This window comes from Alligator mississippiensis, chromosome 1 (genome assembly GCF_030867095.1).
Source record: "Alligator mississippiensis isolate rAllMis1 chromosome 1, rAllMis1, whole genome shotgun sequence".
Lineage (NCBI taxonomy): Eukaryota > Metazoa > Chordata > Crocodylia > Alligatoridae > Alligator > Alligator mississippiensis.
Genome location: NC_081824.1, coordinates 416,278,303 through 416,301,527, shown reverse-complemented (window position 1 = coordinate 416,301,527; position 23,225 = coordinate 416,278,303). Strand labels below are relative to the sequence as shown.

At 40.8% G+C, this 23,225-nt stretch overlaps 1 protein-coding gene across 1 annotated transcript in view; it reads right to left on the bottom strand.

Annotated features, from left to right (window-relative positions):
- The window catches only part of WDFY2 (WD repeat and FYVE domain containing 2), a 114,455-nt gene that overhangs the window by 51,076 nt on the left and 40,154 nt on the right, over positions 1-23,225 (bottom strand). The window contains exon 2 of the mRNA XM_006259868.4: positions 3,749-3,816. Coding sequence (XP_006259930.1) covers positions 3,749-3,816 — 68 coding nt within the window. The remainder of the gene's footprint in view (positions 1-3,748; positions 3,817-23,225) is intronic.

Genomic DNA, 23,225 nt, shown 5'->3' with positions numbered 1-23,225 from the left:
CGAGGGAGTCAAATGTACTCTGTCCAAGTTTGCAGATGACACAAAGCTATGGGGAGAAGTGGACACACCAGAGGGCAGGGAACAGCTGCAGGCAGACCTGGATAGGTTGGACAAGTGGGCAGAAAACAACAGGATGCAGTTCAACAAGGAGAAATGCAAAGTGCTGCACTTAGGGAGGAAAAATGTCCAGCACACCTACAGCCTAGGGAATGACCTGCTGGGTGGCACAGAGGTGGAAAGGGATCTTGGAGTCCTAGAGGACTCCAAGATGAACATGAGCTGGCAGTGTGATGAAGCCATCAGAAAAGCCAATGGCACTTTATCGTGCATCAGCAGATGCATGACGAATAGGTCCAGGGAGGTGATACTTCCCCTCTATAGGGCGCTGGTCAGACCGCAGTTGGAGTACTGCGTGCAATTCTGGGCGCCACACTTCAAGGAGGATGCGGATAACCTGGAGAGGGTCCAGAGAAGGGCAACTCGCATGGTCAAGGGCCTGCAGACCAAGCCCTACGAGGAGAGACTAGAGAAACTGGACCTTTTCAGCCTCCGCAAGAGAAGGTTGAGAGACGACCTTGTGGCTGCCTTTAAGTTCACCACGGGGGCACAGAAGGGAATTGGTGAGTATTTATTCACCAAGGCGCCCCCAGGGGTTACAAGAAACAATGGCCACAAGCTAGCAGAGAGCAGATTTAGATTGGACATTAGGAAGAACTTCTTCACAGTTCGAGTGCCCAAGGTCTAGAATGGGCTCCCAAGGGAGGTGGTGCTCTCCCCTACCCTGGGAGTCTTCAAGAGGAGGTTAGATGAGTATCTAGCTGGGGTCATCTAGACCCAGCACTCTTTCCTGCTTATGCAGGGGGTCGGACTCGATGATCTATTGAGGTCCCTTCCGACCCTAACATCTATGAATCTATAATAGTGATACCATAATAGCCACATGCCGATGCAATGGGATAGCTTTGCTTGGGCCTGAGAATTTCAGAGCATTCTGGCAACAAGTAGGCAACTCTTTCCCCTGCTACATTCCCACACTAAGCCTTCTTATGAGAGTCTGCTGGTGCTTTCTTCTAACCAGAAAAGCTACAGCCAAGAAGATCCACAGCATGGCAGTGTCACTCTGAGACAGCAAGTCTACTTCTGGCACAGTGGATACTTGAGCAACAGAGATGATGCTCACTCACGACCCAGTAACTTCTAAAGTCACATTTTAGAAAAGGCATAGTTAATGACAATTCAGTTGGCCTTGCTCTAGTCCCATCACTATCCTTGCATGCATTTTGAAAGAAATAAGGAATGACCAATATATGTGATGGATCCAAACTATTTTCAAACAGTTATTTGGGGGGCATATGCCAGAATGATTCTTTAAAAAGGGGGTGGGGAGAGCCTTTTTGGAGTCCTGCTCAAAACTAATCTGAGAGAACTCAAGCTGACCAAAGGTTCTTAATACTGTTTGCAGTAATACACAGAACAACCATTTTAGGTGTAGATCAGAGATGTGAACGGGAACTTAGACCACAATTTATGCAGGTATGAAAAATCAGCCAGAGAAAATACCAGTCTGCTAGATTAGTGGTCTCCAACCTTTTTAAGTAGGAGATCACCGTTGGCATTTAAAAAGCAAACCAAGATCTACAGTGTGCCACCGCCACCCCCCCTTTCCCCTCCCTCCCCCCTGCCCAGCAGGTAAGTCTGTGGAGAGGAAGGGGGGGCAGATTGAGAAAGAAGTTGGGGGGTGCACCTCCCCAGCAGGTAAGTCTTACCTGGCCGGGGCCCCACTCAACTTACCCGTTTCTGCTTGAAGGAACAATACAGCTATTTAGGGAAGACGAAAGTAGCTACAGCTGCTGAAAGTCAGCCCAGTCCCATTGACTTTGATAGAACTACAGACTTAAAGCCAGCTGAAGATATAGATCAGCACATTTTTGGTACAACTCACTGAGTATACAGTGCAGAGATACTCCTTTAAATCTTGCTCACAAGCACAAAACTAGGAAAAGAAGATTAAGTTTGCCTCCTGAGGATATTGTTAGTACATTTTCTCCATTAACCAAACATACATATGCACATAACAGGTAGAAAGAAATTCTGTACCTTCCTACTATAATATATAATGCTGTAGTAATCTGTCAAATTTAAGATCCTATGGGAATAGGTATAATACAATTAAGTATTCTATTTCAGTAAGGAGATGGGTCTGTCGGTCAATGACTCTAGAAAGTGATCGGCAACTGTTTGATTATTACTTAAACAGAGAAAGCTTTTATTTTTCAACAAGTGTTCTCATACAGTACAAGGTTGAGGCTAGGTGAGAGATGGAAAGAACATTGTTTCAGAAATCTATGGATAAATGTATTGTTTCAGTATCGAAACCATGGTTAAAATTTCATACAACTACACTATCCCTTCAGAAGGCAAGGAAGATTTGCCAGATGGAACAGGGCACTACCCTCTTCCCTAACCACTCCTTTCTTCAACACACTAAAGTAACCAATAGTAAATTTCTAATTAGCTAAGCATTTAAGATTATCCTGCTATGGTGGGATTGGGGGGCAAATCTGAAGGGTTCATATTTAAGACTAAACCCTAATTTACCCCTCTAATGGCAGAATTTGAACAACTGAATTCTGGCACTTGATTCACAAGTGTAAGTGTTTGAGCATCTCCCACATAGTAGGTGGCTGAAATTCCTATCTTCCCTCTCCAACATAGATGACCTTCAGAAGTGCAGCTGCCAACCTTGAGCCTTCCCTTTGGCACATGGATTTTCTTTTGCACTACTGAATTCTATCCTATTCTTCAAATCTCCCATTGTCTTTTCTACTTCCCAGCCAGAAGGTTACACCAACTTAAACTTGCCCTCTCTTCTAATAAAGCCAAAATTCCATAAGCCTCATAAGTCAGGATCACATACTTGGTGCTTTTTTTCTTCCTCTTTTTTTTTTGCACCTGCTCTTTGCCATATTTAGATGGCTGAAAAATCCTTTGTGCTTTTCATCTACAGAAGCCATGCTCTCACTTCACTTTTCTTACTGAGGCAGGAAATTACCAAAACAATTACTATCATATTCTCCCCTTGCACTGCCCTCAATTTATACTTTCCAGTCCCTCCAGAATGCACAGTTGGGAGGTGAGGGAGAATCATCCCCCCCCCCGGTTGCTTTGATCAGATCACAAACCTTCTGCAAATTCAATTACTGATTTTTCCTCAACTTCTCCTTAGTTTCAAAGCCTTATACAACTACAATTGGCATCACATATTTCTGCTGTCCCTTCCTCTTGCTCTTCATCCCTTATTTAATTCATCTCAAGTTTTCCCTCCAAGCCAGCCCCAATGCTTCTCTCCCACTGTCTGCATGCTCTTCCACGCCAACCACCAGCACATATACCTAACAATCTTATTTTCTACCAAGCCCCTACTTTACTGTGTTCAGTTCATCCCAGTGTATTTAATATGCAAATAATATTAACCTCTTCAAAAGGTAAGAACTGTGGCTTCCTTTTGGTCTCTAAACACAAAACTGACACTCGATATAGTAACGGAAACAAAGGAAAAATAGTTTACATTAAAAATTAAGGTAGGGGATTCGGTATCAGTTCCTAGCCTGCAAAAGCTTCAGAGATGCACAGTATCAAGCATGCAATGGAAAGCTCCCAAAAGGTCATAGGCACAGAGGTGCTCATCGAGACCTAAAGAAAAACTGGTTGGCAGAGTCATAGTAAATATGCATCCTAAAATACTTACATGGCATTGCATGGTATATGCTAGGCCAGTACTGCCCACTGTCTCTCTTCAGCCAGACATGAACTGTTCTGTGAAAGAAAAAAAAAAAGTTATGCAACTATTTAAAAAAAACAGTGATAATGAAAACTAGTGCTGATGTGAACTGCTACATGGAAAGCCCTTTAAACAAAAACATCTTTCACCCGGGGCTGGGGGAATGGGAAGGGTCCATAAAAACCTCCACAAAACCTTAACCTTTAAGCTCCCTCTAGTTATGCGAGGTTAGTACCTTCTTTGTTCATACCAGTCCTTGGCATCTCTCCTAAGCTTGTCACAACTTGCTTAATTGACATCTCGTATGGAATTTTTGACATATACTTTGGTCAACCAGGAACCAGACCAACACTGAAGTATTTCACATAATTCTTCAGACTAGAATTAGAAACTAGATGGGATCTTCCGTGTCATCAAGTCCTCCTCCCCTGCAGGGGACTTTCTGACAAACTTATCAGGTGTCATATCTTGAAGCCAGCTTGATCTCTTGCCCCACCTTTTACAGCTGGAAGTTTGTTCCAGAATTTCAATCCTCCTCTGCTTAAAACTATTCCAACCTAAATATGTTCAGTATACATCCCCATTTGTTCTTGGGTCAACACTGCTCTCTACCTTAAATAGCTTGTTCCCTTCCCTGGCATTTACATACCTCCCCAATTTAATTTTCCATGTTAGCATCACATTGGTGGCTCAGTGATCAAATATGTTAGAACACCCTGGTCTCTTCTCCTCTATAATGAGTCCTCAACTCAGGGCAGAAATTTTCATTGGTCCAAAAGGTTATGACCAGGCCCTTAATATTAAATGCAATCCCATTACTATTCCTGCAATCCTCAAGGTCAGACATTTCCTCATATGGAGACTAATCATTCTTTGTACTGACAATCTCTCTCAAACTGCATAATAAGCACAAAGATCAGTTCATAAGACTGAACTCTGAGGACCTGTCCTCCAATAGCTTCTTTTAGTCCAATACTTCCCTTTTTCTACCTTATTTGCTGCCACCTCCCCTTTAAGCTGGCACAAGGAAAAGCAGCAGCAGTGGCTGGGTCCTAGCACACACCCTCCCACTTCTGACCCAAAACTGGGTCATTCTGGCCTGCAGCCCAAGAAGACTGCTGACCGCTAGCTTACAATGTTTCTGCTAATGCCTATTTTAACTAGTACTTTCCCACATGGCACTGTACCCAAGTGCAGATTAGATCTGCCACATTTCTTGTCTAGAAAAAATCAGTTACCTTATTAAAATATGTGGATACCTGTTTCATATGGCAAGCTACAACATGGGTTTACTAAAAGTACTCTATTCCTTTCTCAGTTTACCTCCAGGTCTAACCATTCTTTATTTCTATATTTTTTCTAAAGCCTGATGTACTGCTGGAGTCAAGAGGGGCCTGTAGTTCCTTAGAGCTTCCCGCCACCTCTGAATTATGTGCATTATGTTTCTTATTCTCCAGCCAGGTGGTACGATCCCCAATTCAGCAGATACATTAAAAATCATGGCTCCTGGACCAGACATTTCACATGCCAGCTCTTTCAGATTTCCAGAATGGAGATTTTACCTAACTTTCTGCAAATGAAGCATACTGAACTTCTGAATTTTGTTTCCACCCACTGTGGTAGTTTCCACTTCCATGTGATCACTGCCATGAGTCAGTTTCATATACTCCTACGTTTAAGTTGGTCATGCTTATTGAATAACTAAGGCAAAAGGTTAGTTAAATTTAAGCTGGTTTATACCTAAATTATCTTTAATCTTAACCTTTACCTTCACTAATCCATGTTTAGATGATGAAAACATGCTACAAAAGACTATTACCTCCATAATGCATCCAAAAGGGGAACAAGAAGCATGCCTCCTCCCAGTTGCTCCTACTCTGTATGTCCTCAATCCCCCAAAAATAAGAGGACATAGCAGCCTAATGGTGCATACTTCAGCATGACTCTTGGGCTCTGCCACATGTGCATATTAGCATGCAAACAATGCCAATGGAAAGCACCTACATTGCCTTATTCAGATCTGGCATGAGTGAAGAAGAAATAAGGGGGTAGGTCAGGACATACTGCTCAGTAGTAGTACTGTGCACAACCTGGTGGCTGTGTAAGTGTGCCTTTGGATTACTACTAGTGACTATATATAAAACCAGAAGGGCTCTCAGCCTTAAAGGACCAAAACTGAAGCAGCATACTCTCTGGCTAGAGGTTGATGAACTGTGGTGGGTAGTTGTTATGGAAGGTAATGAACCGACAATATAATCTGTGGCAAAAACAGAGTTCAAGCTATAAGATGGCAGCTCTAACCTTTACACTTGCTCTAGGTTTTTAATTAAACGGCTAAAATGTAAAAGGGCTGAACATAAAGAGATCAAGAAAGAGAAAATTCAGTGCTACTAACATCTGAATGTTCTCACTTACTGTTAGTCATTCTTTTACTGCTCTTGCACTTCACAGTATACAAACAGGACTGCTCTACCTGAATTACAGGATTTTTTTTTACTCGCTCAATATTTGGTATTGGTACACAGAATACGATGAGATCATTGATTCTACAGCAGATAATTCAGAGGGAAAAAACAACATGCGCCCCCCCCCCCCGCACATCTGAAGCAGTAGACAATTTACTTTTTAAATGCGTGTCTTTTCTGCAGATCTGGACACCATACACTACTGAGACACTTCCTAATAACACAAGTACATCTTACAAACTATTAAAAATATATGCTTCATTAAATTACCTTTCTACATTTAATTGTAGAATACCAATAAGTAAAATAAATAGTTATCTGTAAGTGGGCAGACTTCAAGGAAAACATTTAATGTTGTTTTGAGATCACTGCCTATCATAGGCTGACCAGTATCATCTCATTGTCTCCTGGTATTCCACCATCTGTCATCTCTGGCCTTATACCACCATCTCTTACTAAAACAAATGTTGCTTCAATAAAGGACTGCACCAATTAAGCTCAGCATGACTCCAAGAATGTGGCTTTCTGCACCCTAAAGTTCTGCAGCCACCAGTGTGATCGCTCAGGGTCACAACAAGCTCTCATTCAACTAGTCTGGGCTCACTTCATGATTCCAGACCCACCAAGTACAGTTGGCAAATGAATGACTACAAGACCTGGCCAGTCTTACTTACCATCTGCATCCTCCACTCCACAGTCTTTTTATTTTCACTGTTATATGGCTATCCACTGAGGTTTGCACCGAAAAATTCTTCACTCAGAATACTGCTGAAAGCAGCATAAACTAACTGGGAAATGTAAGACTGAAAACTAGTACCACTAACTAGCTACTGTATTTACTTGATTCCAAGACAACTTTTTTTTTGCCCCATTCGTCACGGGGAAAAAAAAATCTCCTCTTAGAACTGAGTACCTGCAGGCAGCACCGAGTCCAGCGAGACTCTGGCTCTGGGCCGAATCCCTCACTGCTTCTTGGTTCAGCAGGGAGCCAGAGTAGCGAGGGAATGAGCACTGGGTCTTGGGCTGCCCGCTAGCTCTGGGCTCATTTTCCTACCTCTTCTGGCTCAGCAGGAAGCCAGAGAGCAGCAAGGGAGCCAGCCTGGAGCCAGAGCAGCCAGAGAGTAGGGAGGGACTCAATGCTGGGTCTCACTGTTCTCTGGCTCTGGGCCAATTGCCCCGCCACTCCCTGGCTCTGAGCTGTCTCCTTGCTGAGCCAGGAGAGCAATGAGGGACCCAGCACAGAGCCACCCAGGAGCACACCATGTGGCAGTGCATGGAGAACAAACAGGAAAAGAGCAAGTGGCATGGAGGCAACGGTCCAGGGTCAGGCTCCCCGTCTGGCCCCCTGCCACTTGCTTCCCCACTGCTGCTGCCTGCTGCAAGGGGGGGGGGGAGGGGAAGGGGGAATGCATTTAAAAGTTGACCTTCCAATATTTAGATAATTTACATAGAAAAGCATAAGAAATGGAAACATTTTCCATGTATAAAAATCTAATTTGGGTGAGATGGGGTGACTCTTAAATTCAAAGTCATCTTGGATTCAGGTAAATAGGAGAATTAAATAAAAAGTAGATGATGGGACAATCACAGATTATGGGAATCAGATCCAAGGCTCCTGCAAATTCCCTTAAGAAGGAACACTGGTATACCCAAACACAATGCAGAGTTTCTCCACATGGGAGTACATGAGATGATGGCAGGGGAATACCCAAAGAATGCATCTTTCCACCCTCCCCTTCCCCCACTTCCACCCCATACAACTTGATGTGGTGAGCTGCTGTACAAAAGGCAGCCAAAACAGGAAAGCACTCTGTTAGCCATGTTGTCATTGCATGGCCCAGTCCTGCTTCCGGAGAGGCTAATGAGCTCCAGCAACTCTCAAGGGCTGGAAGATAATCTATGCCTCCAAGAAACAGCCCTAACTAGTTCCATCTTCTGTATGTCCTGGGATGCCCTTGTATCCCTATGATATCTTCTCATAAAAAAAGCTGAAATAAGTCACATTTTCCTTTATCACACAGTACAGGTACATGCTGTTCCTGCCAGAACACAGTAACAATAAGATCAGCAGCTATCAGGAAAAGAGTATGACAAGACTTACCACATCTGATGACTTGTCATTCTGAACATGGCTTTCTCTACTAGCGGCAAGGATTTTTGTGAGTTACCTTTTATTGTACCAACTGCGTAGTCGAGAGGGATGTAAACAAGCTTTTGGGTACCAGTGCACCCTTCCTCAGGTCTTAGACATTCAGATACGTATTTTAACCTCTTGTTTGAATTGGGTTTCACCATTCTATAGAGTATTTTTATTTTGGGATCATCTCACCAAATATATTCAAAAGTACCAGATTCAGAAATACTATCCCAGCAGAAACCTCTTTCCATTCCCATTTTTAAGTCTTTGTAGAATAAGAAAAATCAACTCATTATTTAGTTGATTAGAGCAGACAGAGTTAAGATGGTACTTGAATAAGGGGGTGGATTAAATCCTTTGATTAAAAAAAAAAAAAAAATGGATTTCTTGTTGAAGTTAAAACAAAGGTTTTAAGAATAAACCTACTTAAATTTGAAATCATGCCAAACTTATGAAGGCTTAAACTTAATGAAATTTTATTTTTTTATTTAAAATTATTTATATAGTACATGTTTGATGCCTAATATTAAAACAAATCAAACCACTCAACTGAAAGAATCACTGCAAAAAATGCAAAAACCAGTTTTGATAAGAGTAGGATTTTCCTCTAGGAGCTGAGAATAATTTTTTCATTCCATTCTGCTCTAGTAGTTAGTTTCAATGACTAGTCCATTCAAAGTTGAGACATTGAGAAGCAGGGAAGTTTGGCTTCCTGCTCAAGGAAACAGCTTGTGTATATAAAATGAGATCTACTAGCTCAAAAAAAGTTTCTGCAGGACAAAACAACAATCAGTTCAATTTGCTACCTACAAAGCAGGAGCAGGAGCATGTGTCTGTCTTGAGACAACAGATTTGCACTGAATGAGGCATCAGCTCGTTGAACATCTGCAACTGTATCTATAGAGTCTAATTCTTGAATGACAGTACCATCTGCACTTATCACAACTGAAGTTCATACCTAATACAGTAGTCCTGAATATAGTGCAGGGAAGTTTCTTCTTTCCTCTGCATGTTGGGGTCTTCTTTCCTCAACAACCTTCATTACACTCTTAATAGACTGTTTCCAAGCAGCTTAATCCTCAGCAATCTTCTCCCAGTTATTTGATTCAATGTTCATTGCCTTAATCTCTTACAAACATCTTTGAAACGGAGATAAGGATACCTCCATGGTCTGGGTCCTTTGGAGTTCTCTATACAAGAGAACCTTGGGCATATGGCCATCATCTATTCTCTGCATGTGACCAAGCCAAAGTTGATACTGACTGAGAAGAGGATGGACATTCAGAATGTTAGCATGTTCAAAGACCTCAACATGGGCAACTCTGTCCCATCAGGAAATTCCTAGAACACGGCAAAGGCAATAAAAATGGAAGCGGTTGAGGTGCTTTTCTTGAATAGAGTATGTGGTCCAGGACTTCCTGCCATATAAAAGGTTGTTGACAACAAGCATGATAGATCTTGATCTTGGTCTTAACAGGCAGTTTGTTGTTGTTCCAGACACTGCTCAGCATGACTGTAATACCTGATGCTTTGCCAATACAGGTATTCAAGTTCAACCTCAAGTGACAGATTGTTGGTAACAATGGAATGAAGGTATGTAAATTTACTTATAACATGTAATACGTTTTTCACCTATTGTGAGCACTGGTTGTGAACCAATGCTCTGGATCGCAACACTGATCTTTTTGATGCTAATTGTAAAACCAAACTTATGAGCAAAGGAACTGATGAGGCTTAAAGTCACTTTCTTTGTGGACTATCATTGTATCATCAGAAAACAGCAGGTCCATCCCCCCCCCAAAAAATTCTGCACTTTAGGTCTTTGCTATCTACAGAAACTTCCTACTTCAGTCAATAGCAAAATGATTTTCCCCACCTGAAATTCTTATTTACTCATAACATTAAAACTACCACAAAAGTTGTTTTTAGGCACCAACTGAATTCTCATTTCTATCTAAATGAAGTTTGACCCAAATCAAAGGGGAAAGTAATCATTCATGTCTCTCAGCATCAACTGTAAAAATTAAAATCCTGAATAACATTACCCAATTGCTTAAAATAAATGTATAATTAAAGGGGGAGAGGGAGAAGAGCTTTTACATACCACCCTCCTCCACTCATCCTGCTCAAAGCTTCTCTCTTCCACCACCACCGTTATAACCAAATCAGGCAGAAAGAAATTAAGTTCACAATATTTTATATCGTTCTTTATATTTTATAGGTTTCACCAGAACTAAAGAATGACACAACTTGGCTTATACTTAAACAGGCATTGAAAAGGTAGTAGCGCAAAATCCTTCCTCAACTGGCAGAAGGACCACAACACCCCTCTTCATCCCCCCATCTCTCCAGTAAGTACTACCTTAAAGGCAAACTTGCAAAATTTGCTAATTTTAAAAATTTGCTTTTGAATGAATCAGTGCTGTCTGTAGAAAGACTTGGAACCCTATTTTAAAAAGTAGAAAAAAAATCAGCGTCCTTTAAAGGTTTATTAACATATCAGCAATATTTCTAGTTACTCTGGTGATATTAAGTTAAGAAAGGGAAACTGACTGAGACCTTTTAATTTTTCTGTTCAAGTATTATTTGCTTACAGAGGATTCAGAGAGCAGAACAAACATTTAGCACCAACAGTAGGTCCTGCGAGAAGACAATTCTTCTCTAAAAAAAGACACTTACAGCCCCTGTTCTTTGTATGCTCCTTCAAATAATGTTACCTAGAAATAAAATCTAGAGCTTTTAAAGCTCCTAAGGAAAACAACTCATAACTAAGGACTTGAAACACATTTATTATGAAAATATAGCACAGAGAATATTTGCTGGTTGCATAGTTACTACAGTGCAACATAGGGCATCTGCCCATGTTGAAATTCATTCTTTAGCTGCTCTAGGATTCAGCTGATTTCCATGGAAATGAATTGCCCCTTAACAAGTGAAGTAACTTTGTTGTCAGTGAACTGACTGACTTGGAAAAGCCTGAGGGCACTGTATGAATCAAAAGATATCTTTCTATTCTTTTTATAGGAGAGATGCTTTATGCATTCTATTGATAAAAAGGGGGAAAAAAACCTGTGTAAGATTAAAAATTCTACCATGCAAGATTGACTACATTGAATATGCTGAATGGATGCAAAAACTGTACAACACATTATCATCTTAATATTATTGAAGATGAAAACATTTTTTTACTTCTGTGCACATGACTCGCGTCCATCTGCTCTGCCAACCTAGGAGTACAGCACAAAAAGCTATTTAAGAAACTTTTTCTGCTAGAGGATTCTAGAGAGACTTTCCCCAAATGTTAAATCCTGGTTTGCTGTTTTTATTTTTTAAAAGGTGTATTACAAATTAAAGGAAAATACCAGAGACATCTTTACCAGCTGGCATCTACTTCAGCTTGCAAACCCTTGTCATGTAGACACAGACGACACAGACCATTGGGAAATTGTGTGGAATTTCAGTAGTCAGATCTGCACCCTCCAGTACGCAAGGGTCTGAGACTGGTTCAGTCATTTACAGATACGGTATTACATCTCCAAAGACTGAGATGATAGAGAAGTCTTACAGGCTTGGTGCCTGCACTAAGACAGACTGAAGGCTCTGGGAAGTGATTAGTATTAATACTGGCCTAGGTCCTCAAGAGTTACTGTTTCTTACTATGTAAATATTCATTTGAGTAGTATCTAGAGGCTTCAACTTCCCACTGAGCAAGGTGCTATAATACTACATAGGAAGACAAGATTTTTTCTCCAACCTAAAACACAGAGAAAAAGAAGCATAAATTGCTTTCCCCTCCTTCATCTGTAGTAATATGCAAGAGCTAACTGAAGAACCTGATGGTTCTAACCCCTAAGCCCATAGCACACCACAGCCCATGCACTAGCAATCACTATTGGCTAACTTTCCAGCCGTTACTTTGGCAATTACCTATAGGCAATCTTGTAGAAGTGATTCCCAAGAGCTACAGGAACATCAGAACGCTTAAGCTTCCTGTTTTATTGCAATTTAACATTCACAAAAAGTTTAGAACTAAACGCTTTAGGGAAGACTGCTCACTTATTCAATAGATTACCATATTTCACATTTTCCCTGTTATTAAGATCCAGTACTAGAAATATTTTACTATGAACAATAGCAATATAGCTTAAACATTTTCCCCCAACTGGAAGATAAATTCATCTGGATTTTTGCTCTCTTGGATGGATATTTTAATTTGTAGATTGATAGGAAGCTCCTATTCTTCTGCCAGGGGTTTGGAGAGCAGTTTCCCTGTCCTTTTGAGGAAGTGGTTGCTACCACCACATGCAGAAACCAGACTGAGGCACTGGAAACTATCAAAACCATTTTTAGTTTCTCTGTGGCAATCTAGTTGTCTATGAACCCACCCACTCCATGAAGTAAATTTTTAAAACTACAGCAAAACCACCCACCCACACCACACCCTATTTCCTTGGGGCTACTGAGATCCAGTCTAAGGCCATGTAGACCTGATACATTTGATGGAGGGCTGGGAGTGGAGGGTAAGGGGAATTCAGACAAAGAACAAGGCGTTGTTCTGCCTCCACACCCAGAAATATCTATACATTGTGGGAGGAATCCATCAAGATAATTACTGATGCATCAGATCTTTAAATTTCCACCTACAGAAGGGAAAAAAACATCCGTTGATTCATGTCAAAGCCAAATACCGAGGACAAAATGAGTTACACTTCCATTTATGGTGAAGACACCTTAAGATGCACAGGTCTGGAAGAAAACCATTTAGATTGCAATAGATCTGCATACGGATCTAGCCCAGTGAAATATCCTGGTGCTGGATGACAGTTTGTTCAAAGTGAGCAAACATCTTCCAGTGCAAATTATACCATGTTGGTTCAACCATAACTGCCCTCTTCCAGCTGCATGGAGTATAGATCCATATTAACAGTATTCAAAAGACTTCTAGTGCTCCAGGGGGAAGGAAGGATACTCACCTCTAGTTAAAAAGCTTAAGTACTGGCTTGGATCTGGGCAGAATAAGTGACGCAATTTAGGAAGAGGTATACTAACAAAGCATGAGGGGGATTGTTGTTAGGCTGTATGATTTTCCCTACTCTTAACAGATTACTGGCATGTATTTTTTAAATCTCCAAGTATTAAGTCTTCTCCTTTGCTTAAATGAGAAATTTATTTGTCAGAAAAGTTACTCCAAAATCTCTAGTAACAACGACTTAAAACTTCCAAAGAAATCTGTCTGAAAAATGAACTATCCAAAATAGCGGCCTTGGAGACTGCAAAAGCTTCACCTTGCCAAAACTCAGATAAAAGTGTTGCTCTTGACAGCAGTGCTTCAAATCTCACCTGAATTCTGTTAATTTTGCCATCTTAGTGAGAAATTGTGTTATTAAAAAGAACATACCTTTTGGGACTAGAGAAGCAAAGGAAAGCTGGCCTGCATTAATTAAATGAGGAAAAAAAAAAAATATCCTTTGTTTTTTCTGCAAGAACAAAGTTCTTTAGTAGCTGCTACCTGAAAATTTATAACCCAGTTCTAGTAGGCTGTGACTAGGAATGAAGCATTTTCTTTCTAAAATAAAGTTTAGAGTGAAAGAGGAAACAGGAACAAAAAAAGTGAAAAAAATATTTCAAAAGTAATTCGCCTTTCAAAGATGACAAAAAGCATTTTAGAAATAGAAGAATAGAGGGAGAAGAACAACAACTTGCAAAAGGGGTGCAAGATCAACAGAGACAGTTGCACAGACCAAAGTTATGGAGGTTTAGTTTTGGTCAAATAGCATAGTTGTCACTGTAAAACCTGGACTAGTAAAGTGTACTTCATATTGAGTCAGGGATGGCATTAGGATTAAACTTTGTATGTTATAGATAGAAAACGGGTTCAGGAAATTTAAATGATAGTTTTTAATTACACAGATATTTAATACTTCATCCAAAGTAATAAATAATTTTGGTTTACTAATGCCAATATTCCTGCAAACAGACAAAATATACTAAGATGACAGGGATCACAGAAACCGCTTGCTTTTCATTCATTTTTGTGTGCTCTAGTTGTTTATAAGCCAGCTGCAAGTTCACATTCATCTTACACAATACTCTAACTCAAGTCTTGCTGTATAAGATGTTTTTGCATCCAATTTTTGCTGCTGTAAACTAAATTTAAATGCAGACTGCACAACAGTCAAACAAGACTTGGAACATTTTCAATATTTATAATTATGTGGCCTCATGGCTGAAGCAATCGAAAGCTCGTACAATAACTACCACCTGTATTTGCACTGAAAAAAATCTGCTCCGTTTAATTCAAATTTCTTTTATTAAGAAAGAGAAGGATTTATGAAACAGATACCCAAACTAAAAATGGGCAAAGTAGAGAGACTGCAACGTTTCAGCTCAAGAGAAACAAACTTCTGAGATAGCTACTGTTTGACAATCCCATAGTTCTGCAATAGAGTATAACTCTTGGGTTTTACTTGCGCCTGTTATTTTCCCACCAAGCAGGAATATAGACAGAAAGTTTTGCAGGATGCCAAACATGAAAAGGCACACCTGGAACCTGAGGCTTGCACATGACCATGTCTCAGGAACTGGCAAGTTTTGACTCTAATTGAGCACTCTACCCCTCCAGGGTCTTCAGATACTGGACACCTGCATCTGTTTCCTCACCTTTGCAGTGGAGCAAGTAACTATTAACTCATATTCAAACCACAAGTTGTGAGACCAGATATTGAACCAGTACTTATCCAGCCCTAAAGTGAACACCATTAGAAAAAAAATCAGTTACCAATATATTTAGGAGTATGCTACACATTGGGGTACCCAAATGCAACAGTACAACTCATTTTACCTGCACTTGGCATTTTCAAGATTGAATACCATCACATTTTTATCACCACCCTGCTTTTCTTTAAAGCAAAAGATCACACCGAACTCAATAAGGATTATTTATCTTTCTTGTAAAACTTCTAAGTAAATAGGTTACCGAAAGATATGCAGCCAGTTGTTATCCATAACAAATAATGTCCCTGTAACAGTGAGTCTACAGATATCCTCCTTAGTACTTTTGATACGATATTCCTTTTGTCCACAGCAAGCTAAAAATCAGTGCCGATTTGAGGCTAATTCCCCCCCCCCCCCCCCCAAACACACACACACACACACACAGAGGGGAAATAAACATGTATGCCTTAAATTCAGGTCATTAAACCCCAGGCTTCTGGCTACTCAGGTAATTAATTATTTCTTTTCCTTTACTGCAAGACTAAAGTGATGACAAACTTTTAAAAAGACAAAATTACCAAAGACAAAAAGTTAACAATATTATCTTGAGACCATGCCAAGCACACAGCCAGTTTGCACTAGAAGCAGATGTGTACATTTGATCCACAAGTGTCAACCAATTATTTTTCTCAAAGAGATAAATCTGTGCAACAAGATTTTTGACAATGCTAACTCTAAAAGTTGAGGGCTACCCACAATTCTTTACTTATTTGTGGTAGATTTTTAGCTTTCAGGTGTCATTTAATTAACATTAAAAAAAAAAACCACACACACACACACACACACACAGAGGGAGCAAAGAATTGATCAAATGTGACCTGTATTGACAGTGACTGCATAGTGAAAGGGAACTGTTAGCAATACATGCACAAATGTATACTCTGTAGTACTGTCCAGCTGCCTTGCTTATTTTTTTGGAAAAAATATCCACTAGGGATAGTTTTAGTCTAAAAACAAGCCAAACCTTTCCTGAGATGTACCTAGTGATGGTGTGAACTGTAGGGAGCATTTTATTAGGTGGTATCTTACTGCTGTCACTTTTGACATACAGGCAGACCCCAACAGCCTGTTCTGGAAGGCTGATGGTAGCAAGCAGTCTTCCAGATTCCAAAAGTGATGAAGAAAAAGTTCAAAATTCATGTTTGGTGGTGAAAGCTCAGAAAGGTTAATTGTCCTTGGACAGTATACCAGTTGGTCTGATTAATGGTCAGTCTGACTGTATTGTTACCTGTCAAGGGCAAGCTTCACTTTATACACGGCCCACGCTCCTTTGAGTTTCTGCAAGATACAGGTCTCATAGCCCCTACATCAGGGGTGGGCAATTATTTTGGGCAGAGGGCCACTTACTGAGTTTCGGCAAGCGATTGAGGGCTGCATGACAGGCAGCCCAGGGCAGATTAATATTAATTTTCTAAGTTTTTAGGGGCCCCACAGGCCAGATACAATGGCCTGGCAGGCTGCATCTGTCCCCCAGGCTGCATTTTGCCCACCCCTGCCCTACATTATACTTGAGTGCACATCCCCAAAATCTTGTACCAATTCTTTAGTCTTTCTCTACTGAAATTTTCATCTCTACTGGTTTCTTTTGCAAAGTTAACATACCTACACCGTGGTTCTTGTTATCCCTTCCACATTACCAAGTTCTTGGTTTTTACATTGTTCTCAAGTTTTTCAGCTGCTGTTTTCCTACTCCCTTGTTTCATTAATATGCGTTTTTTCCCCCTTTCTTACCAGGCCACTCAGCAGTGATAAGGCTGCTTTTCAGTGCCTTAACTTACAATAGCTTAACATAGCTATGGGCTTAATGTAACTGGAACTTCTATATTTAGGATGCTTCAAGTACAATACATGGAGTCTTGTCTCCTGGTTATGGCTAATGCTGCAAGCCCTTTAAACCTCATTTCATAGTTTTACTTCCCTTATATTTAAGAAAGCAGAGTAGCAAAAAATCACACCAGACAAAATTTTGTATTATGTTAACAGGAACATAGAAAAGGGTCTGAAAATTTACAAATTAACTTGGCAAAAGGTTTCAGTCAGGCAAAGCATGCGACAGATATTGATCCTTACAAGTGCACAATGCCAGTGAAAATACAATAGATGTCTTACAGAAATTTAAAAAGAAAAAAAAAAATCCATAGGTTGGAATGATGATTTTTTTCCTATGCCAATTAATTTATACTCCTCCTTAAGTTGAAATGCACAAGAAATTGAAGTTTTTAAAAAGAATTTTAGATTAGCAGGCAGGCTTACTGTAGTCAGCTATATCTAATGGATTACTGATTTGCAAACAAGCAACACAAGCTAAACACCCTGTAATATAGGAGTCTATTGAGTTGTCAATCTGCTTATCAAGAAGTCTCTGAAGAGAGGCAGACACAGGAATCTATAACCATTCCTTAAAATGTAGTACATAAACTACAGCTTAGTTTCAGAAGTTACCATTTATGCAGAGAATAACAGGGTGAGAAATGGCCTCAAGGGTCACCTAGTCTAAATGCCTGCACAAATTCAGAATACATTAAGTACAGGTTTCCCTCACTTTATGCAGGTTCTGCATGTGCGAATTCGCTCTTATGACCCTTTTTATACCACAGATTAATTACATGCTGTCATAACCCAGTGAGTTTGGTGCCTCGGCACTATGGAATTTTCTTGTCACCTGAGAGCCTCTTGCACAGCGAGGGTTTCTGCTGCGTAGAGAACCCGCGTGCAGGAGAGAGTTCCCGCCACTTTGCAGCTGTCTTTGCAGGATGTGTTTTTTCTTTGCAGCACAGAAATGCACCGTGCAAAGAGTTCCCGCCATTCGGATGCAAATTCATGCCCCGCAATTGGCTAGTGCTAAATTATTCACACGTGGCAGCCGGTAATTGGCTTGCTGGCCGTTTAAAAACTAGCACGACTTCCGCCTAAGTCGAAGAACTTTAAGCACGCTGCAGAGTGCCTCAAAAGAGATCCGACTTGCGGCTAGCTGATCGATAGACTGATCACCTATTGATCTCTCTTCCCGTCGCCAAACGCAGTCCCAGATGTACCCTTTTCCCGCCGGCTTGAGTTATGGACGGATTTACTAGCATTGGCCTCGCCAGCTGGAGCAACTCACATTGTTGTCCAGACAACCGAACCGTTTCCGTCGCAGCCACCCGCGACGTAAGTAAAGTTTTTTACAACCATTAAACCTCGTCTGCCTCTCCATTCACCAGCCCGCCCTGACCAACGAGTAATTTCTGAATCACTTCGAGTCGGCTCAGCCCGGCCGAGACACATGCAAGGTAAATTCACTCTGATGCAATCGGTGTGGTGGAAGCCTGTGGTCAGCTGCTTTGTGCGGTGCATTGTGGGAGTGATGTGCACCAAAATATAGTCTCCTGTGTGGATCCATGTTCCTTGCTCATTGTCTGTGACACGTGTTTCTGTAGTTGCCATCTCCATTATAATAGTGCCCTGGGCTTGCGTGTACTGTCTGCTGTTGGCGAGTACCAAATTCGTCTTGTAAAAGTGGTGGAAATGGGTCTGGGGATCAGTACAGTCGAGGCCTTGGAATGTATCTCTATTCATTACATTGTAAAGTGGGTTCCCTTCATGAGAATTTGAGTTACATGCAGTTTTCCAGGAATGCATATATAGCATAAAGCAAGGGAAACCTGTATTTGTAAAACCATCCCTGTGAAATGTATCTACCTTCTTCTTGTAAACCTCCAGCAAGGGTCTACCACTTCCTGAGACAGCTAATTCCACTGTCCTTCTGTCCTGGAAGGAAAGTACACTTTTTTCCCCCGCCACAGGACCTGATCAAAATCTGCTTTGCTGCAGTTTAAACCCACTGCTTTGTATCTTACCTTTTGCAGGAAGAGAAAAACCAGTTATATTCCTCCTCCTACATGCAGCTTTACAAATATTTAAAAACTTGTATCATGCTTCCCCTCCAGCCCCAACATCCTTTTCTCCAAACTAAACATACTTAATTCTCTAAACCTTTCCTCATACAGCTTACATTCTAGCCATTTTCTTTCATCTCTGTTGCTTGCCTCTGGATCTGTTCCACTTCCTCCACATCCTTCTTAAAATGTAGCCTGGAACTGCATGATACTCCAACTGAGGCCTGACTAGTGCTGAGTAGAACGCTGCTATCACTTCTCATGTCTTGCATACAGTCTTGCTACTGCTGCCCAAAACTGCGTTTCCCTTTGCCATCTACAATTACACTGCTGACTCATGTAGATTCTGTGATACAAGTCAGCAATGCTATTACCCAGTCAGTCATCCCCCATTCTGTATTTGGCTTTACTTTCCTAGGTTTAGCACCTTCCATTTGTCTTTGGCAAACTGCGCTTGGTCTAGAGCCCAGATTTCCAATTTTATCACAACTTCCCGAATTCTACTCTTCCTTCCAGGTATTTGCAATGCCCCCCCGGCTTTGCATCAGTTGCAACCTTGACCAGAAGCTTTCCACTGCAGTATCCAAGACGTTATTACTAAATGTTAAACAGCCCGAGACACAGAACAGACAGCTGTATTTTATTTATTCTGTATACACAGGAATTAATTTGATACTTTGTTTTGGGAACATACGTGGTGAAAGATGGCCATATCCATTTGTAAAATGAGCAGAACAATAAATTATAACGAGAATTAGAATGGTGACATTAATAAATGCTAGAAATTTTGGACCTGTCTATAAAAAGTTATAAACTACACTCCTAATGGGAATTTTCAAAATTGGGTAGACAAGCAATTCTCAACTGTGGTGCTCAAGACACCCTAGGGTGCTCTGGATCCTTTCAAGGATGCCACAGGGTGCCAGACAATGTTAGACTTACAAACATGATTCATAAGATAAACCCATAACTTTGAAATAAAAATCGATATTTTCAGTCTGAGGTCTCTGCAACAGAAAAATTGCACGATTATTTTTCTGTAGCCAAAAACAAGTGAAAACTAAAAGACGGCATTTTCCAAAGGATGCCTTGAGTCTATCCAGGGGTGCCTCAGGTCTAAAAAGACTGAGAATCACTGGTCTAAACAAAACTGCAATCAACAAAGACTCCATTCTACTGTAGATGTGGGCAGAGGAACAAAATTAGTAAGTTAAGGGTAGAGAAAGACTATATTACAAATACTGCATCTAAAAGGTACATTTCTCTCCTAGATTTTTCTCAAAACCAGATGCCACACTTGTCAGCCAACTATGCCTTGTGTAAGAGGGAAAGGAAAGCCACACTATCATAAACATGGACATTCTCCTTCTTAGCCTTGAATCTTACTGCCTAGGTGCATATCATTTGTATTGTCATAAAAAGGGGTCTACTTAATTTGTGGTTTCACAGTTTGTGGAAACCGCAGAAAACAGCATTGTCCACAAAATATTGCATTGGCCCTGATTTCCCATTAAATAAACCTTAAAAAGCATATTATTCATATAACACACTGTTTTAAAATGTCCAAATCCTTACTGCAATACAAAGAAAAATGTGACAATCACTGCAGTCATAGATCACATGATTGAGAGTTCCTGTCCGCTAGTGATGTATGCCAAGGCTAGGGACAGACATTCATAAAGCCTGAGCCTGAATTGATTCAATCTTTGCAGGTTAGTGTAACCTGGCTAGGCTAAACCAGTTTGTGACAACACAAACATCCCCTCTGGACTGAAAAAAAAAACACAGGTACGTGCCTGCAGTGGCTCAGGCTAGAAGCTGGTGGCGCTAGAGCAGCTTTCCCTTCCCTTCCGCAGTGCTAAGCTGAGGACAGGGGCAGGATGCTCTGATTAGGGAGGGGTTCCCCTCCTCACCAACCCATCAGGGAATTGATAACTGTGTTTATCACCCCTAACTTAAGCATTTATCACCCTATTATGAAAACAGAGGGACATTACCAGGTACCTGTTGAGTCTGCCCTTGTCCTTTCTTCCACAGCACAGCCCGCTGCCTGCATGTGGTCTGCTAGCTAAAGCTGTGTGTCTGTGTAAGGCAGAGGGGATGGCAGGATCCCAGCTTAGAGGGGAAAGGGGGAGCAGAAGCCTTGCAGTTGCTTGCACTCTGCCAGAGCTGCAGCCATGGAACAGAGGGGAGGGGCTAGCTCTGCTGTGGAGCAGAGATGCTCTCTGGGCTGGGCATGCCAGGATGCTGGGGGAGTCTGATTTAACTTAAACCAGCAAGCGGTCTGGGACAGACATTGCATAAACCGGGTGACCTAAATCAGTTCAGTCTGATAGTACATTCAACTAGGTTTATCATCTCAAACCAGTTTCAGCTCTTTTCAGACTGGTTTATGTGCACTTAACATCTGTTCTGCTACAGGTTTAAACCAGCTTCTGATCACTTAAACCGGTTTGTGTGTAATGTTTTGTCCCTAGCCTAAACGAAGGTGCCGGTCAGTGAAGTGAAAATGTTTCTATTAAGGTTAGCATTAATTACCATTTCTAAACTTTGTAGAATATGACATATAAATTATGATAAATTACAATTCAGATTACATATTAATTTATAATATATTTCAATTTAGATTTAAAATATAAATATTTAGATTTATAAATATGATAAATTACTTTCTGTGGAATCTGATATTAAATTATATGATATATACCTCTCCATCAACCAGAGGTAAGGGGTGGAGCTTCTGGGAAATGCCTGCAAAACTGGCTCTTTGTAACATGACTAAGCTGTGAAAATTGCTTTGTCTTGCCACAAGTAAAAGTAGACTCCTAATTATAGGTGCAATACTACTTTACAGAACAGAGCAATATTTGTCCTCAGTTCTTTGAGATGGCAGAACAAAAAATTTTAGAAGGGAAAAACCTGGTATCTACTTTTCTTGTGAAAATGAATGAGACGCTTAAGTGACTACATATTAGAAAAGGGAGCATCATTGCTAAAGATCTGCATATCTAGTTATAAATGACAGGAAGAACATGCACTCTTGAGTTATTGTCACTGTCTACATTGTGTCGTAAGGGAGTATGTTGCAAGAGGTAAAGTTTAAAGAAACCAAGCAGCTACTGGAAGTGCTGATGCACTTAAACAATTCTGCAGGGCTGGGTAGCAGCCCACCTGCACCTGTGTGGCTTCTTCTGAAAGTATTACAGTATAAAAACAGAGCCATGCTATTGTTACCTCTCTTGCTTTTTGTGCTTATGAAAATTAGCACTTAATACATGCCTGTATATTTCTGGTTTAATGGAGTGTACAAGAAAATGAAATTGCATCTTCAAGAGAAACTCAACATGATTACAATGTTCTATTGAAAAAAAGAAGACTTAAGGAAACTGTAGCATTTAAGAAAGTCATATTTTAAATGACAACTTATATAATGTAAGAGTTCAGTGGAAGTGTTGTTTTTTGAATGCCTATAAAAGCACCATTCAGTAGTACCAGCTTTTTGAACTCTTCCTTACGTTTGAGATTGTATGGCAACATCTACATTTCTGATCCACTCTGAGGCTGGTGATGAACATAGAATGGGATGATCCATTTGGAATGAACTTGCCTAGTTTATGACCCACACAAAGATGCCTTTGATTAGAAAAGCAGTCTAAGAGCAAGGTCTCAAACAGGGTATCAGGGCTTTCTGGAGTGTCCCAATTTTGGTAACTCAAGTTTGCCACTGAACTTAAACAACCAGTTATTCTGGGCTGGTAAGACGACATGCCTCAGCTTAGGTCTTGGCTTCATCATCTACATGCAAGATGACCATCATTCCTAATGTCCTTGTGCAAACCCTTCTGCCGATACAATACCATACAGCAGGACTTGGAAAAACCTATTCACTCAAGGCAAAAACAATTTTGCCGTGGCTGAGGGCAAGCTGAGGAGCCTCTGTCTTCTTCCTGTGAAGAGAAAGGAAAGTGAGGGGAAGCAGGACATAAACAGCTGGCTCTTTGATCCCAAGCATATTTCATTCCTGTACCTTCTGAGGATCCATGGTAGAAACAAGCATGCAAACAAGCTCAAAAAACTCATCCACATAAGTGCTCAGGAGAGGAGAAAGCTCAGAGACTGATAGTTAGTCACAGCCTGAGGTTTTAGTGGACTAGCAGTCAGTTGGAGAAGCCATCCGCTACCTGGAAAAA